Genomic DNA, 14093 nt, shown 5'->3' with positions numbered 1-14093 from the left:
AATGGGGTGTATATTCACACAGCATCAGCATTTATTTTTGATCTGATATTTGGCCTTTCACAGGAAAAAGTTTGGGTATCTCTGATTTAGCCATGACTTACTGGAAAGCCTGGAAATCCTCTTGTTCCTGGTTGTCCCTGGGGAGAAAATGAATGAATGAATGAATGAACAGTTTATTTGGTCAGTCCAAACATTATAACAAAGACTCATTTCTTATCACTACAATTACTTCAAACAAACAAAAAAATGTCGTAAGGATTCGACCAAAAGGGTAAGGCTGAAGCAGAGCTTTTAGGGAGCCTACCCTTTCACCTAAGGCAGTTTTATACATGGTCATGTGCATTTTTCAAAAGAAGAAAGAAAAGAAGAGAAAAGACAAAGCACTAGAAAAATGCAACAGTACTCAAACTGATGACACTTTAGATATCAGAAAAGCCAATAGGCACATTAAAGTCCCTCCAGACATTAAAGTCATTGCAGACATTGATTCTTATATTTCTCTAATGTATACCTTTTGAACATCCTTTTAAACTGGGAAATGTGTGTGCTTTCTTTGATGTTTTCAGGTAGATTATTCCACAACCTCACCCCATTTACCGATATGCACATGCTTTTGAGCATTGCTCTTGCATTAGATTGCATCAAGTTTCCTCTCCTTCTTAGGTTATACTCACTTTCTCTATCTCTAAACCATCTTTGAACATTTGTTGGGAGTAATTGGGAAACAGGATCAGCGCATGTTTATGTCCTTTTGGAGGACTGGCATGGAATCTGCTGAAAGAGGGTACAATTCCATGCCCCCATCCATCCCTTGCAGTACAGCCTTTAGGCAATCCTGTAATTGCCTTCGACAGAGGAAGTGATATTGTAGACTATGGGGAGTGCCCTCAGCATGGGCTGTGGAGAGGTGAGAAAAGTGACCCTTCCAAACAGGACAAAAAAAAAGATGTTGTAATGTAACACTGAAAAAAGGCCGCAACAAAGGATGCCACTTTTCCAGTCTAATCGAGATTGACTGTGCTGTGGAGGGAAGGTGAATAAGCCCAATGAGTGCATGTCAATAACAATTAGCCAAAAGCTCTGATAAAAATGAGGTGTGTTTGAGCTGTGGATATTCAACCCTGCTTCTGAGACTGGTGCAGGCCATTCAATATCCTGGGGAAAAAGAGTGAAGGGGGTAATAAAGACAAACAGAAGGAAAATTACAAGGAAGAGGTGAATGTGGCTAATGAAACAGATTGTATGTCTGGGACCAGAGGTAGCTTTTGGAAGCACTGGGAGTTTCCTCCCCCAGGGATGTTCTAAATACTGAGGAAAGCAGCAGTGGGATGTGGTTTTGTTGTATTTTACACAACATGGCTTCATTATAAGTATTTTAAACAGGCCTTATAAAGGATGTGGAACACTGACAGAGCATTACAGAGCGATAAAACGCCTTTTGCACGGAATGCAAATGGGCTAAAAAAAATCACATTTCCTAAGAACATAATTTCTCCTCAAAACGTTTGTATTTATAGACTTAGAGAGTCTGAGAAATATAAATATGGGACAATATGTCATTATGCATGCTTTATAAATTTTCTTGTGCCAGTCTCAGAAAAGTACAGCTTGGATCTACTCCACAGTCAAGCTGTCGTGGAAAACTTTTTTTGCAATGGAAAACCTCCGCTTTCTCATTCGTCCAACTCCGTGAAATGACAATGTGGCAAAGCAGCCGAAGCACTTGGCTTGCCTAGGCTGTCATTTCCTCTCTCTTCCTCTACACCTCTTCGTTAAATTAACTCCCTTGTTCCATCAAAGGTCAAGGCTGGAGTCTCTTAAGTCGATGTCACCTGCTGTGGTAAACTATCTTGTAAGTGCTTCTGACTGACTGACCGTCTGTATTCAGGACTTGGCTCCTACTGCGAGGAACTTCCTCCACGGCCTGCTATTCATTAGAAATGCCTATTACTTTCCAGGAAGAGTGGGCACACACACAGGTATATATTGTAATAATCATCAATTTGAAAAACAGATGTCTGTTCCTCTTAAGTGGCCAGACTGCTGGCTATGCCATCACACTGCTCTGAAATCTGGACTGGAACAAAAGGAAAGGGGTGTCTTCAAAAAGATTTGAGAAAAAGGATATTAAACATTTCTGCTATTTGAAGACAAGAAGAAAAAAGACACAATCGGCACTGAAGAGAGAGTCAAGCTGATTTCGCCTTGAAAACATCAGGATTTCAAAAGCAGCTATTAGGGCCTGTTGTCTGGATATCTTTCTCTGCCCCAGGTTGGACTGGGATGGAGTTCCTAATCTTGCTTCCTAATCAAACAAGCATGACTAAAGATCCAATTTACAGCCAATGCACAGTTCCAGGACTCTTGAACAGTGCTGATATTTCCGCACAAAAGTGTAATTAGGTAGCATTATTCTATCATTTGTGACACAGAATTTTGGATAAGAAACATTTGGCTAACATTTGGAGTCATGAGCACCGTAACCCATGAGCTTGGAAGAACAAACCCCTCCAATTGTCCGGTTTAATCAGCAGAACTGTAAAGTCATGCTGTTAGTGTTTGAGATGCTGATGCGTTAAGCAGAAGTGGACTGAAATAGTAGCTAATAAAAAACCAATGGCTTGCAAATGCAGCTGGGCCGTACAGAGAGTGGTGGTAAAAGATAAGACTGAGGTTTATTAGGTGTAGGGAGAGGTGAAGACACTTACAGGAGGTCCTCTTGGTCCAATGATAGACAACCCTGGCTCTCCTGGTGCTCCCTGTGGACAGATAGAAAGACAGTGAGAAGCCATAACAAAGAGATAAGAACAAGAGGGGATATTGTTTGCTTTCCTAGTGACCTCTGTGGACCTTGTTGCAGAAATTCAGCTCACTTTTGGTTTGGTTTTTGTTTGTTTTTCCAAGGATAAATGGTGAGGGGTGGAAAAAGATGGGGGAGAATACATACATAACATCTGTTAGAAATACTGTGTTTCTAGTTCCAACACATATACACTTTCCTTAAGCCAACCATGGTACTAGGTGAACATGCATGGAAGTGTAAATGTTCAACTTTCCTATCACATTCAGCCCAGTCAAAGGGGATCTGATTTCAGGACTACACTTTATAACTCAGCCATGTGGCTCCAATGATCAGCAGGACTGCTGTGCAAACAGTGGAGAGCCTATGGACTCTGGCTTTGGCACAAAATTGGTGATTTGCACCATGACAGCCATGGTCTGTGTAGCCCTATGGGCCCTCCCAGCACAATTCCACAAACCAGTGGTCCAACTCAGGTTTCCAGCACTTTCCCTAATTAACTTCTTTCCCCCTAAAGGAAACTATATCACAAGGGCATAATGATTCAAGCCATCCATCAAAGACAATGATGATTCTAAATGTTTCTGAACAAATGCATGCTTAACCCTCTACTGCACACATTTTGGTTTTTCATTTGGGAAAAAAAGATTCTACTATACTTTTAAGAATCTTTTTTGGACCCCTAATATCATGTCAGTGATAATTTTGTTTTATTTGTTTTTTTCCTTGTTGCCCTAAGGCAACAAAACACAGAGGACAATGACGTATTTCCATAACATTTATTTATTGAAATTTTCCATGAATAAGGTTCATTCACTATCTAAAGGAACAGGCCAGAATAAGCATCTTCCCTTCCTGTCAAATAATACATCAGCACCTCACTGGGTTGTTCTCAAACATGTCATTAAACACTGCTATGTGTTCAAAATTAAAATGAATCATTTTTTGGGGCTTATGTGCAAAAAAAGGCTTTCTGTTGCCTTAAAGACATGCTGTGCAGTCGCGGGTTAAGGAGAATTTGTTCTTTCCATTTGTTCTCACACTCGGTTTGATGGTTTGATGATGGATATACCACACAGGGGCCAAGAGGCAAAGATAATATCCAGTTTACAGTTATTCTGTTCATCAGCTAGAGGTGTAGTAGGTCTTGACAGGTGAAGATCTACAGACCCTGTGAACAGAGATTAGATTTCTTTGGTTGTAAAGGGTCAAGGTAACAACGCGGGATCAGAATCACTGACTAAATCCAGGACCCACCCAAAACAAACCCTCTCACATTCAACCAAGTGCTGTGAAACAGCAAGCAGACAAAGCTACGTAGATTCAATTTCCTCCAAAATGAAATCTTCTCTACCCTATAAAGAACAGAGTGGCCATCTGCTGTGGTTCCTTTGCTCTTTTTTTGTGAAACCAATCTATCATTTCATTTTGTTTTTTTTCCCTTAACCCTGGTTCTGTTTGCCAGTCACTTGCCCCAAACACCCTGCCACAAAACCCACAGAACCAATTTGTTTTAAGAGTTCAGTGTTCTGGAAAAGCTCGTCTTCACTTATTCTGTTTGTGCCTGGCTCTCTGTCCTTATCCTGGGGATGATGCTTCCTTTTCGGAGATGATCTACAGCCAAGTCTGCTCTGTTTAACTCCTGTATTTCTTCATCCTCTCTTTCCTGGCAGCTACTGAGAGAGACTAACCACACATGGAAGAAACCCTGGTCGAATATTACCTTATGCTTCCTTAAAATGGTGCTGAGAAATAAGAAAAGGAAGCCAATGGATTATCTTGGATGCAAATCTGTTGTGCGCTCCAAAAAGCCACCACTGAATTGTCTGGTTCTCCGCTTACTGTCTTGGTGGTCAAATGACTATTTCTGCTTTCTCACAAGTCTACCCATAGATCAAAAAGCCAAAAGTACTTTTGTTTTGGCTTGACTGAGAGGCCATATTAAAGTTGCTTGGCTGGCAAGCTCACTTGTTATTGCAGTGTGACAATGAAGAATGCGATGCATGCTTCCCATTTCGTCGCACGTTTAGCCTTGCACACCACAAATCACATTGTGTTTGATGAAAGTGACTCTGCAAAGCTGCTGTTTCTGGCTTCGATATATACGACAGAACAAGATGAAATGATTGTTTTTGCAAATGTGGTGAGTCAGGATTGAAGAGGTCACAAATACTAGAGACACATTTCTTTACAGCATGTCAGAGTGCAATGTGTCCACACAGACTTTGGAGTACGAATGAGCACAGAGGGCTCTTGATGCCCTTGTATCCTATCGGAAGATGCAATAACAGTGGACATACTGCCATAATTTGTGGGAGATATTGGAGCCTACAAAAACTTCCCAAATGTCCTGCTTGGAATTACCAGTAGGAGGCTGACATGAATGATTTTTCCCAGTCAGCAGCTCGTATTTACGGTAAATCTGACATGATGTGAACCTGGCATGAAATGGAACTAAGATGTAACTATTGCACAACACACCAGCAGCAAAATTTATTCTTCAGCATATATCATTCTATTCATGCTATGGTCCCTTCAAGAATCTTCTCATGTACTCTGCTGTGGTCTCCATAAATGTCTGTCTACTTTCTTTGGGGAGTCTTAAATTAGAACTTTCAGACTCTTATGTGACAAATCTTTACTATTGTGTTTCATAGTGTTAGAAACTCAGGTAATCCAACCAGGGTGGGAAACCGTTTGCAGAATGTGACCCTCGCGCCCTTTTAAAAATACAGACCTAGGTCCCTGATATAAATCAAATACTACCTGTATACACTATACAGTGCACAGGTCTGCACTTCTAACCATCAGCACCGCCACCCACTAAGTCAGCTCTTAGCAATGTCTCAAGTGACACCCTATTTATATTTCAATGCACTTTGACCTACTCATCCTACCCCGGCCGATGCAAGCATACTGGGCTGACCATAGACTGACCAAAGTAACGAAAATACCCCAAGCCAGGACAACACATTTATCTTTTGACCCTGCCTCGCTTTCTACTGTATATTTTAGAAAACATCAGGTGGCTCCTCCTAATGCCAGATGTTCCTAAACTTACCTTTTCCCCTGCTTGTCCTTTTAAGCCCTGGGATCAGTCACAGCAGACACAGTCGCATGCAAAGAGGTGTGAAGGGAGGAGAGAAACAAAAGAGAGAGGAACTGGTGTTAGAGACATGGAGAGGGCTTGAGGCATGCAGCATCTTGGTCAATAGGGAGGAGGTGGCGGCATAGGAACTAAGTGTGTAATCAGGGAGGCTGTGTGTAAGCTAAAGGGTGCTTAGAGTGGCATCAAGACAGACTTTTTCTGCAGAGACCTTGGAAGAGGCAAAAATTCTGGAGCAAAAGGATAAGCCATTAAAAACATAACTACCTTTGAGATGATGTTTGACTGAGGAAAACAGTTCTATGCTGAAATATCCATCTGAGTACATCGGCCTTTCATTAAAAACAGATTATCAGAAAGCCATTTTTGTCCACTTTGAATAACAAGGATATGATTCCATTTTCATTGGAGAATTGATCAGTACTAAATGGGTTCTCTATGGACACCTTGAACCTGAATTCACTCTATTGCAACAAATGGACTGGTTGCACAAGTATTTGCACAAGTATTTTTTAAAATTGTTTTTTGACTTTTTTTTTTTTTTCCAGAATGAAAATGTTAAAAATTTAAAAAATCTTGGATATCAAACTATCAGCTACTGGCAGATCTAAATCCAAAATTTCCACTATAGGAGCTGGTCTTCAAAAAGCCCTAAAAGTCAAGCTTGAGTTTGAAATATTGACTGCTGTGCTTTGGTCTCCCGCTGCGAACAGCCTACAGTTGTGGTGAGAGGACTTTGAAAGCCAGAGCAGTACTGAAACCACAGTGTCACATGTTTGAAAAGCTAAGTTTTATCCATATGTTGCAGAGCTGAAAATGCTATGAAATGCGGCCATATGCATAAGATGGGGCAATATATATATATATATATATACCATAAATCTTATGTGTATCAATGAAAAACTTCTGTTAACATTGCCAAGGAGACATACATTATAATTTTCCCCAAGTCTCAAAAAATAAAAGCCATTAAACATATAGGAATGCGTAGGATTAAAAAAAAGTTAATCAGACTGATAATAGACGATGTTAGCATTCTATTATCAATCAGAGCTTTGATATTTGGCCTGAAAACATTTAAATAAATGACTTTACAAAGAGAGTGAAGAATAAGGAAGGGATTGGGATTGACAGAATGTTGACTTGACACAAAAACTACACGTACTGCGGAGATGCATATTTCAACAAGCTGGCATGTTTAAAATCAGCTAGCAATAATTCTAAATTTGCTATTAAATGTCTTCAAATGTAACGTCTGTTATAAAAACAGTATAATTCAATTATGGACAAAATCATTACCTGAAATTCATCATTCAGTATAACTAATTGGATGTCTTTTTGGAAAGACATCCATCCACACAATTTTTCATATTTGAAGCTATGAATGTCTACATGAAAGTGTTTTTTTCATGAAGTCACATAAGCTGCATTTACATGGACCATAATATTCCACTAATAGTTCGAATAATAGTTCAATCAGAATAAAATTGCCTCATGTAACCATCTCAATCAGAGGAGACGGGCCTAGTCAGAAAAAATTTTCGATTGGGTTGAAAAGGCTGGTGTAATACTTTGATAATCCATTCCATAGAAAAATATTAACACCTAATAACCATGTAACCACTTAATCAGACAGTTGCTCTCTGGCTGCAATAAAGATATTCTTTCTGTGCATGTTTTCCCCACAAGGGGGAACATTAAGTGACATAACAAGTTTCCGGGAGGGACAGAAAAATGGTGGCAGCAAAACACTTCTGGTGTGTGGTTGATACACCTTTGTTGTTGCAAAGATTGAATCTTTAATGGATTGTTGAACGCTTCCATGGTGCTCTAAACCACGAGTTGTTCAAAGAAGTGTTTGAAAAGATGAACGAAGACGGAATTCACCAAACCATCCACCAAATCAAAAACTGCTGGAAAAGTTTGAAGGCTGCCTGTTATACGGCTAGAAGTCAGAACCAGCCAGTTTTCATTTTTACAGTCTCATGGACAACGTGATTGAAGAGCAACCACTCAGCCTATATTATATTTATATTTCTGGCAGATTAGATGCTTTCCAGCAGATTTCCCATTTTGCACAGGTCAAAAAGATCTATTCTTTTTAAATGCTTGTGACATGTGAACACACATTTTATTGGATCACTTTAGTTCTCATCCATGTAAACAGTAAAGCTGGAATCTCTAATCAGGGTGATTTAAATAGGGTTGAAGAAATATTATCCATGTAACTGCAGCTGTTGTCAACAATACCATGCAAACATGCCATACTACTGTTTAAACCATCAACTAATAAAAAGCTGACTTGTGACAATAAGTCAACTGTGGGACAATGATACTCATATTCCAGATCTTTATATCACTAGCAGAGCGATAGCAAAGTTGTAGACTTATTATTATACATGGAGTCAATGATAGGTTTAAAGGGATAGTTCACCCATGTTTAAAAATTTGATATTATATCAGATAGCATTCGGAGCATCCAGTCAGTATCCAGCACTCAGTAACAGTGAGAGGAAGAGAGCACCACTACTGTACTAAATAATATATAATAGTAAGTGAAATAATATCAAACTTTTCAAAATGGGTGAACTAAATTAATCCTAAGCATGACAATGGTAGCCTGTGTTTTCATGCCCTTTCTCTGAAGTAATCACTAAAATTGACATGCTACTAATCATTTTGGTTTTGGCCGGTGATCAGGTTGTAGAGATCTACATATTTCTATGGTGCACTGAATGCACAAACCCAAATCACTCACCATTCTTCCAGGAATTCCCATACTTCCTTTGTCACCCTATTAACCAACGCAAAGTCAAAAGCACAGGGTCAACAATAAGTTAGACTACAAATGATAAACTTAAAGGGATACCTTGACATTTTGACATTTTACTGGTACTACAGGTATGCTGAAGCTTCTACATTTGTCTTTTCACTGTATTGGGTTTAGTAGCATTGTTAGGAGTTATCATTTAAATGATTGGATACTGTTGTCAAGTGCTTTGACAAAGTAATACTAATATCACTTAAACAGTGGTAATTGGTTCAGAAAGACAGAAAAAAAAAAACATTTAAAAAAATGTCATTGTATCCATTTAAGGAATATCATAATTTAAGCACTGTATAGAGGGCTAAGTTAGTTCATCATGCCATGCCTGATTTTGAAAACAGCCCAACACTGAACAATGATGGATTCAGCTACTTTGATGCAGTCATGCCCAACCCCAGACTATTAGTCATACTGCTACTAGTACTACTATTACTTCTACTATTACAACTACTAGTAAGGATAGTTGTCATTTTTTACACTAAAGATGCTCAACCACTTTTCCCAACTTATGGTACAATCTCAACATAAAATATACAAATATACTTCTCTCTTGAAGCCATGTCAGTTGGAAACAGCTGGCCATGATATGAAACTCCTGTCTGAGACAGATTAGGACTAAAGGCCACATCGTGTTCCAGACTGGCCTGCCTTCCTTCCCGAGTCCTACTTGTACAGCATCTTTTTTCAACCTATTCCAAATACCTATGAACTCTCATCATGTTCAAATGACTTATTACACCAAGGTGTCCGTTCTTAAAGCCTTTAAATGCACTCCAGTCGAACCCTTCCTATCCAGCAGAGGGGCTGCTTCTGGCTGAGGATCACGGGTATGTTTTGGTGATGACAGCTGTTTGAAGACTCACTCTTGTGGCGGGTCATGTAAAAGGGGAGCGAGTAGCAGGGAGTCAGGTGGTTAGATGAATTTGCAAAGTTGTAACTGCAGGTCATGGCCAGCTCTATAAGCTATTACAATGATTGCCTGTGGGAGCTTACATCTTTGAGCAAAAGAAACACTGCAAGCCTGTGAAAAGACATCTAGGGGCTTGTGGGGTGCACACTCCCAATGACCAGTTGGATTGGAGGAGCACACATAATAACTGATTGGAATTAGGAAACATGCACTTGATGACTAGTTGGATTTGAACAACACACTCTACCTGAGTTCTAATGCCACCAAATCTCTCAAAAACACAATCTCTGATGCTAGGACACAAATAAACCAAACATAGACATGGAACATCTCACTGGTTGTTTCTGGTCTCAGTTTAGAATTGAATGGTTGACCAGTTCACACTACATGGATGTCAAGACGCACCAATATTAAAAAGTAAAAATCTGTGTTTGAAATAACTGCAACTGTCTTGAATGAACGGGAAGATAAGAGGTTCAAGAATTTAATCCTGACGTACTACAGGCCCTATTTTCATGCCAGTGCAGGACCAACTACTATGACCTTGTATTGGTAAAGTGACAATATTACTGGGTAAAAGCTGTTTTATTCCTGCCCTTTCATTCATACTGTGGCTCTCCATATCACTTGGGTCAACAGAGGTGAAGAAACAGACTAAAGAGGGGTGTCAATATAAATATGATGGCACATCAAAAATTACACTTGTAACTTTACCCTTCAGACCATGTCTTGGCATACATTGGCATTCTGTGCTACTTTAGTGGCTTTAGCTGGCTATCACAAACTCCTTTTTAGGTATGTTATGTTTTCCTGTTTCACTTTGATGTAAAGTGGGTCTTCAACCCAACATTAACTGAATGCTAAATTTTAATTACTTAACGACTGTTTTACCAAAATACAGACATGCAAAAAAAGATTTTCCCAATCATCTTCAGTGCAGTCTATTCCACAAGATGGTTTATGTTTTATTTGGGGAGGTTTCTGGTCTGCTTCAATCTTCCCTGTCTCCTGTCACAATAAAGCCCCTCGCCCCCAACGGCTGTGGATTATCTATATCTATATATATATATATATCACTGTTTTTGTAAAAAGCTGTTGCAGCAGACTTTTTGTTATGTAAATGTTGACAGCTTGAGCTTCACAAGTAAATACCCATATGGCCCAATTGTACTGGGATGCTGGGAGACAGGGAAGTTTGCAGCAGGCAGACTGGCAATTTCACCAAATGAGGCTGATTTGGAAAAACATGAGTAAGTGGAAAAATAACTTTCTTGTATTTTGGGTGAACTGTTCCTTTAAGCAAAACCCAGTCCAGACAACTCAAAAAAAGAAGAAAAAAAAAGAAAAAAAACAGAAGCAGGAATCATCTTATATGGTATTTGTTAGTCCTGTTCAATTGGATGTATTGGATGGATCAGTAGACTTCACTGGATGCAATCTGTGCTAGATTGGTGATAGATCTGCTGGAATCCCCAATATTAACATAGGCAATTCTGAACAACCTTTAAATAGTGTTGCCATTAAGAGACTGGCTAAAGCCCTGTCCAAGGTCCTGATCTGCACCAAGGCCATGGAAGAATCTGGAAACACCAAGATTGTTTCTGTCCAGAGTTGTGGGGCTTCATAAGGTGCCTGGAAGGGCTGGAGTGATTGTTTCCTGTAACCACAAAGTACAACCCTCTCTGGAGATATTTTTCCAAGCCTAAGATGAATCGCCTGTGATGCAGAACTTCATACAGCACAAAGTCGTTTTTGTTTTGTACCACATTCCGGGAGATCACGCGTGATAAGGGGATTGTTTCTACACTAGTCCTCACAGTGGATCGCTGCAATGCCCCTACTGTCAAAACCTATTGTCAAACATAAGCAATGGGTAGGCTGTTTTTATACACACACACACACACACACACACACACACACACACACACACACACACACAGTCCCTGTCATTCTCTGGTCTGTTTTTAAGAGTTATTAGAGCTTCAGTAGTCTCAAATTCACTGGTGTCTGAGCAGACAGCTGACTGCCTGTTCACAAACGCACACACACACACACACACACACACACACACACACACACACACACACACACACACACACACACACACACACACACACACACACACACACACACACACACACACAGCCCTCAGCTGACAAACACAACCCACACACCTCCACTCCAGTCAAAAGGATTTATGCATGCCCTTAGTAGTGCAACGTTTCAGTGTCTCAGGCGTATTTACAGCCTTAATGAGACTCAGCTGGACCCTAGGCTCAGGCCCAACACACACACACACACACACACACACACATACCACTGACCGCAGTCACACCAGCCCCTACTCACCACCAATAAAGTACTACTGCTGAAATAGACACACAATCAGACCACATTTGCTGCTGTATGTTTATGGGGCTGCATAGCTATGGGAAGACATCTGATGGTCTTGTGCAGGTTTAATAGCTGTATATTAAATACATGAATGGCTTTTAAGGTAATTGGGGATGGTTATTATTTTTTAGGTTGTAAGTCAATAGCTAAGGGGTTAGTGTGAATTACATGAACATTGCACAATGTGGTGAGCCTGGTCCACCTGCATGTGGTGAATTATAGGGCAAAGACACTGTGTGCATGTCTGTGTAATGTGAGGAGGGGAAAATGTGTTTACAATCCATCCATCATACAGTTGGGGTTTGCTCCTTTGTTCAAAAAGACCTTCAATATCACATCCTAAAATAACCACATTCTATGGAAATACTGCGAACTGATTTTAAATTCACACAGGTCCTCTTTCCAAAAACCACATCCTTCCGCCCTCATTCACTCACGGACCACTCGTGAATTAATTTCCCGCGATTTGACAGGTATAATCAATCACTGGACGGAATCTCATCCTTACTTTGACATGACCTGTCAGTGAATATCTTTGGACCAAAAGGGGAAAAAATGTCATACTGTTTTATAGGCTTCTTTCACAAGTGAGCTCATCAAAACCAAAAAGGGTGGGGGAGGTTTCACCTGTTGCCATGATGCAGATTGTGTGGGTTTGTTAAGGATGACTGGGTGAGAAGAAAGGGAAGAAGATAGTGTTAGAAGGAATACGGGAGAAAGGGGCAGCAGTGGGTAGCAAACACAGCAGCGGAGTGATTTGCTCATGAATATTATGTTAGCATTATTAGCAAACAATGGAAAAGGATGACTGATTTTTTAGACAATCCAGGTAACAAATGCTGTTGTGACTGCTTTGTCAAAGTCTTAAAGCTCTATATTATCTTGCTGTTGCATCGACATCTCTGAACTGAGAAGTAATCACAGTGAAAGAACAAACTAAGTCAATTCAAAGCAAAATTTCCCTTTGTTAGAGTGTTGGGTTGTATATTAACCTGGGTCTGATATGAGTTCACATGTTCTCATTAGTTGCCCTGTGCTGCCCTGGGCTGCTAAGCCACAATACTGGATTTATAGCACTTCAATGACACGGCAAAATAGGTCTCAAAATCACCCTTGAAGCCCCATGAAATAGACTGTTATTATTAATTTTATGTATTTCCTGTTGAAACAGGAAGTTTGGGCGGGACATGGTGCAGGGAAGCATCATTCACAAGTGCAAACCAATAGAATCTCAGTTTGGCAAAGAAACACAAATTTATGTGCAGGGACGGGTGGATTGAGAGAGGATGTTCAAAGATTTGTTCAAGTTTTATTGGTTGAAATTTTAATTGACACCCACTAGTGCAGGATGATGTCACTGTTTAAGATGCTCTCTTTCACAGGAAGTAGCAGTCATGTGAGGTCATTTCATGGGGGCTTTAATGGCACATAAACAAATGCAAACACAGCAGATTATGCTAAAACAAGGACAACAAATTCCGGTACCCATTTTTTGGAGGAAATTACATGTCTCTTTTCTTGTTATTTTCTTCTTTGAATTGGAAAGTAGATCCGGCAGGTAGCATCTGCAGGACATTTCTGCATAGTAACCTTGTGCCAAGAGGAAACAACCGGATAGTATTTTCACAAATAATCAAAATTGCAACAAAAAAACAGGTACCAGGACTTGTTGTTTTTTATACTGACACAGTCCACTTTGTCTTTGTTTATGTGCTAAAAGTGTTATTCTGAGAGCAGTTTTGCTATAGAAGTGAATGGAGAGATAGAATACAGTATTGTGGATCGGCAGCCCAGAGGAGCACAGAGCAACTAAAGAGGAGATTTCACCACCATGTGGACTCGCTTCACATCCATGTAACTACATAACCCAACACTCTACCACAGTTCAATTTTGCTTAACTTTTATTTCCCTGTGTGATTAAATTTCATTTGAATTCTGCAGCACTAGCACAGTGTGGGACAAAGCCCAGTTCAACATCAACCAAAACAAGCACAACATTTTCTTCTGGCATGGTAAAAAAAAAATCCAATAAAAAATGATATCAAAGACATTTAA

At 39.9% G+C, this 14093-nt stretch overlaps 1 protein-coding gene across 1 annotated transcript in view; it reads right to left on the bottom strand.

Annotated features, from left to right (window-relative positions):
- Positions 1 to 14093, bottom strand: part of col13a1 (collagen, type XIII, alpha 1) — a 118987-nt gene that overhangs the window by 43386 nt on the left and 61508 nt on the right. The window contains 4 exon segments of the mRNA XM_030069933.1: positions 102 to 137; positions 2709 to 2759; positions 5862 to 5888; positions 8665 to 8700. Coding sequence (XP_029925793.1) covers positions 102 to 137; positions 2709 to 2759; positions 5862 to 5888; positions 8665 to 8700 — 150 coding nt within the window.

Source organism: Myripristis murdjan, chromosome 15 (assembly GCF_902150065.1).
Source record: "Myripristis murdjan chromosome 15, fMyrMur1.1, whole genome shotgun sequence".
Classification (NCBI taxonomy): Eukaryota; Metazoa; Chordata; class Actinopteri; order Holocentriformes; family Holocentridae; genus Myripristis; species Myripristis murdjan.
The sequence above is the reverse complement of the archived record's forward strand: the minus strand, read 5'-3'. Positions and strand labels throughout refer to the sequence as shown.